The sequence below is a fragment of the Parus major genome, chromosome 26, assembly GCF_001522545.3.
Source record: "Parus major isolate Abel chromosome 26, Parus_major1.1, whole genome shotgun sequence".
Taxonomy (NCBI): domain Eukaryota; kingdom Metazoa; phylum Chordata; class Aves; order Passeriformes; family Paridae; genus Parus; species Parus major.
In genome coordinates this window covers 1,513,877-1,518,467 of record NC_031795.1, presented here as the reverse complement: position 1 = coordinate 1,518,467, position 4,591 = coordinate 1,513,877, and the positions used below count along the sequence as shown (strand labels likewise).

The 4,591-nt window shown below is 56.2% G+C and overlaps 1 protein-coding gene across 1 annotated transcript in view; it reads left to right on the top strand.

The window, feature by feature from the left end:
• CACNA1S (calcium voltage-gated channel subunit alpha1 S) overlaps positions 1–4,591 on the top strand; it is a 43,884-nt gene that overhangs the window by 18,534 nt on the left and 20,759 nt on the right. Inside the window, exons 10-17 of the mRNA XM_015650408.2 lie at positions 222–447; positions 1,003–1,210; positions 1,493–1,613; positions 2,033–2,147; positions 2,274–2,367; positions 3,101–3,170; positions 3,368–3,500; positions 3,788–3,917. Coding sequence (XP_015505894.1) covers positions 222–447; positions 1,003–1,210; positions 1,493–1,613; positions 2,033–2,147; positions 2,274–2,367; positions 3,101–3,170; positions 3,368–3,500; positions 3,788–3,917 — 1,097 coding nt within the window. The remainder of the gene's footprint in view (positions 1–221; positions 448–1,002; positions 1,211–1,492; positions 1,614–2,032; positions 2,148–2,273; positions 2,368–3,100; positions 3,171–3,367; positions 3,501–3,787; positions 3,918–4,591) is intronic.

Genomic DNA, 4,591 nt, shown 5'->3' with positions numbered 1-4,591 from the left:
CCCACATGCTCACCCTGCATGGACTCAGCACTGTACAGGTGTGTGCTCACACACACAAGCATGCAGCTGCATGTCACCCTCTCATCTTCCTCCCCCATGTGGCACCCAAAAAGCAGCTTGGTGGGCCAGAGGAGGGTGAGCAGCACTGCCCTCCTCCCCTGGCTGGCCAGCCATGCTGGGGCTGAGGTCCCTGCTCTGACAGGCTGGATCTCCCACCCCAGACAATGCCAACCGGCTGCTGCTCGCCCTCTTTGTGGCCGAGATGCTGCTGAAGATGTACGCGCTGGGGCTGCGCCAGTACTTCATGTCGCTCTTCAACCGCTTCGACTGCTTCGTGGTGTGCTCAGGGATCCTGGAGACCATCCTGGTGGAGCTGGGCACCTTGTCCCCTCTGGGCATCTCCGTGCTGCGCTGCATCCGGCTCCTCCGCATCTTCAAGATCACCAGGTAGGACAGGGAGCTTGTGGGTGCTGGCAGCTCGTGGTGCCCGGGCATCACTCACAGCTCTGGGACATCACTGGCCCTGTCCCAGGGGAGGCAACAGCGTGAACAGAGCTGGGAGCTGCTGGCTGGAGGAACAAGGCCAAGCTGGGGGTTTGTGTCCAGGACATGGTTTGGCTGGGAGTGGAGAGTGGGACAGAGCTGAGGCCCCACTCTAGCTCTGGGTTCTGGATGTTTGGGCTGCTGTGGGCCAGAATTCCTAGCTCTTCTTGTGGCCCCAACCCACTGTGTGTTCACCTCTCTTCTCCATCCTCCTTGCTGGTGCTCTGTGCAGGCAGCAGTGTTATCTTGCTTGTCACACCATGATTGCAGCTTCATTTCTTCCTCCTGGAGCCTGCCTGGAGCAGTTCCAGAGCCCAGCCTGGGTCCAGACTCCCCCTTTCTGGGCTGCTGGCACACCACCTCGGTCTGTTTGGCTAGGTTCCCTGTGCCTGCCTGGTCCTGACCACAGCCTTCCCCACTCTTTCACCTCCCACATGCCTCTGTCTCTCCTTTTTCCAGGTACTGGACATCTCTGAGCAACCTGGTGGCCTCTCTGCTCAACTCAGTCCGCTCCATTGCCTCTCTGCTCCTCCTCCTCTTCCTCTTCATCATAGTTTTTGCCCTGCTGGGCATGCAGCTCTTTGGGGGCAAGTTTGATTTCGAGGACATGAAAGTGCGGCGCAGCACATTTGACAACTTTCCCCAGGCCCTCATCAGTGTCTTCCAGGTCTGGGGCTGTGGGAAGGGCAGTGGGGGGCTGGAGGGAGGGGGCTCCCTTGGCTGTGGGTCTCCAGGCAGGCGTTAGGTCTCAAGGGGATGTGGGTCTGTGGGGGTGATGTGGCTTTGGTCTCAAAGGAACAGGGAAATGAAACTGGAGTCATGAGCAGTGGTTCAGTGGCTGAGCAGAAAGGAGGATTTACCATGGGGCTGGAGCCAAGGGTAGGATCAGTCTGTTCTGTCATGCTCTGCTGTGGATGCTCTTAAGTCTTTACTACTGCTCTGCTCCCAGATCCTGACTGGAGAGGACTGGAATTCAATCATGTATGATGGGATCATGGCCTACGGGGGCCCATCCTTTCCTGGCATGCTGGTCTGCATCTACTTCATCATCCTCTTTGTCTGTGGGAACTGTATCCTCTGCCTGCAAAGCCAGGCCCCCTGCACCCAGCCCCATAGCACTGCAGAGGACTGGGGAAGGGGAAGCAGGGGCTTTCCTCAGTGTTTCAGTGCTTGCATTTGGCTTTTCAGTTCTGAAGGGCAGTGGAATAAACCATGGGCTTCAGGGCTTGCACTGGTGGTGGCTGAAGGCTGGGGATTGGGGAAAGCACATCTGGAGCAGGTCTGGCAGGCAGAGATTCAGCCAGAGAAGGCAGCCAGCTCAGAGCTCAGTGCTCACAAGGGATGGGTGCTGGTTAGGAATCACCAGCCAGGGTTATCACAAGGGATGAGCTCCAGGGAGGTTTCCAAGGGCACCCTGGAGACCATGGATGGCTCTGGCCACATCCTCCAGACAGTAACCAAGTCCATGTCCTTAGCACTGCTCTTCCAGATATCCTCCTCAATGTTTTCCTGGCCATTGCAGTCGATAACCTGGCTGAGGCTGAGAGCCTGACGTTAGCCCAGAAGGCCAAAGCAGAAGAGCGCAAACGGCGGAAGATGTCCAGGTGAGCGCTGCCATCCCTGCCCATGGCAGCTCCCAAACGAGGTGTTTGGGTGTGAGGAGATGGAATCACCTTTCCCATGGCCCCTGCCCAGACTTCAGTTCCTGCTCTGCCCTCCTCTCTGCTTAGAGGTTACCCAGAGAAGTCTGAAGAGGAGAAGCAGATGCTGGCAAAGAAACTGGAGCAGAAAGCAAAGGGAGAAGGGATTCCCACGACAGCCAAGGTCAGTTCTGGTGGAGATGAGCCTTGGAGAGCTCGTGGGGAGGGGGGCTGGCTCCTCCTCCCAGGATAGACAAAGGCTTGGAGCCAGCCTGGGTTCGGCCTCTTGACCAGAGTCACTCCTCGCCGTAGCATCCAGTGGTGATGGGGGCTCTGTGGGGCCAGGCAGGAGCTGTTGCTGTTTCCTGGTGAAACAGCTCCATTGCTGGGGATCCTTTTTCTCCAGTGCATTTCCCTGGCCACAGCCAGTCCTCAGTGGCTGAGATGGTCTGGTGCACACCAGTGTGGAGTGCAGCAAAGCCAGTCAGCAGCACCCCAGATCTGCCTTATGCCACTCCAGCACCCCCGTATGCAAACCCCTCTGTTCAGCTGTGCTGACTGTGCTGAGCTGCCTCTGAGAAACATCTGGCCAGCAGCTACTTTCCTAGCCACTTTCCAGGGTGCCCTTGGAAACTCAGCCAGGAGCTGCTCCCTATCTTTTTCCCCCTCTGGCATATTTTCATATTTTCATGGCTCCAGGCTCTTGCCCAGCACACAGTCCTATTTCCCACCCTCTTTCCTTCAATTGGAGAATCCCCCTCACCAGGTTCCAGCCTGGGCCAGCACTCCATGTGCCTGGTGCTGTATGGGCCAAATGCAGAGATGCTGCTTGTCCCACATGGCTTCCAGGATGAGAGGGTCTGGCCAACTGGCACATGCAGCTGCACATCCTCCTTTCTGTCTCTCCCTTGTTTCAGTTGAAAGTGGACGAATTTGAATCCAATGTCAATGAGATCAAAGACCCCTACCCTTCTGCAGACTTCCCAGGTAAGTCTTGTCCTGGCAGGGCAGCAGGGAGGCTGAGGAGAGAGCACAGGATGCAGTGAACTTTCACCAGCCTTGGGGTACTGAGGTGCTTCTGGCTTGCATGCCAAATCAAGATGATGGGATTGGAAGATTGCCCATAAGGTCATATTCCCTCTCTGGATGATTCTTTTCTTTTCCCTTCTCATGGTCACCTACAGGTGATGATGAGGAAGATGAGCCTGAGATCCCCCTGAGTCCTCGGCCACGTCCCCTTGCAGAGCTTCAGCTGAAGGAGAAGGCTGTGCCCATGCCTGAAGCTAGCTCATTCTTCATCTTCAGCCCAACCAACAAGTAGGCACTGCCCCTTCTCCCTGCCCTGTAGGGCTCAGGCTTGGCCCAGGTGCCTCTGGCAGCAGCTGTTCACAGCAGGGTCCTGTTTGTGCATGAGAGCCAGTTCTGAAGGGAACCAGCTCATGGGGAAAAGCCTTCTGTGTTGAAGGACTGGTACAGACATCCTTCCAAGCCTAGGGCCTTCCTGTCCTCAGGGTTTAGCCATAACCCTCTGCCAGGCTGCCATGACCCTGTCTGATGCCCCGCTGGCCCCTTGCAGCATCCCATAGCATTTCTGTCCCTGGCAGGTTTCGGGTCCTGTGCCACAGAACTGTTAATGCCACCTGGTTCACCAACTTCATCCTGCTCTTCATCCTGCTCAGCAGCATTGCCCTGGCAGCTGAGGACCCCATCCGCGCCGAGTCCTTCCGCAACCAGGTGCCCACAGAGATGGAGAGGTTTGGGATGGGTGGGGGAGACCTCATGGAGACTCCCAGCTCCCCAGTAAGCAGGGATTTACTTGCCAGATGCTTTTCCCAGGCTGGGATTCCAACCCTGCCTCTGGGAGGGCAGTGCACTCTGGCAGGAGAAGCTGGATGTGCTTTCCATTCAGGGTGCAGCACTGGGACAAGGTTTTATTGCTCCATATCTCCATTTACTTCTGGGTGAAAAGATCCACCTGACAGGGTGTGCAAGATTATTTTGGTTTGAAACTGTGGTGGGTTATTGGGGAAAGAGCCATCCTGTGAGGCAGCAAACTGGACCTCTGGCGTGTGCAGTGCCCTCAAATGCTGCTGGCATGCAGCCATGGGAGCCACAGCTCCTGTCCTGCAAGGTGCCAGGGACTGGGGGATCTCACATCAGACAGCTTCCCAGGGCACTTGGCATTTTGGGGATCACATGCTTTCAGGTGAATCAGGTGGAAGCCGCCTGGAAAGCGAGAGCTTTGTCCCAGCTGCAGGTTGGAACATGCACTGGAGACAATCAGCAAAGCTGGGGAAAGTTCAGGAGTTGTCTTGGTTTGATTTGATTTGGTTTGGTTGTGTTTGGTTGGGTTGGGTTGTGTTTGGTTTGGTTTGGTTGGGTTGGGTTTAGTTTGGTTGTGTTTGGTT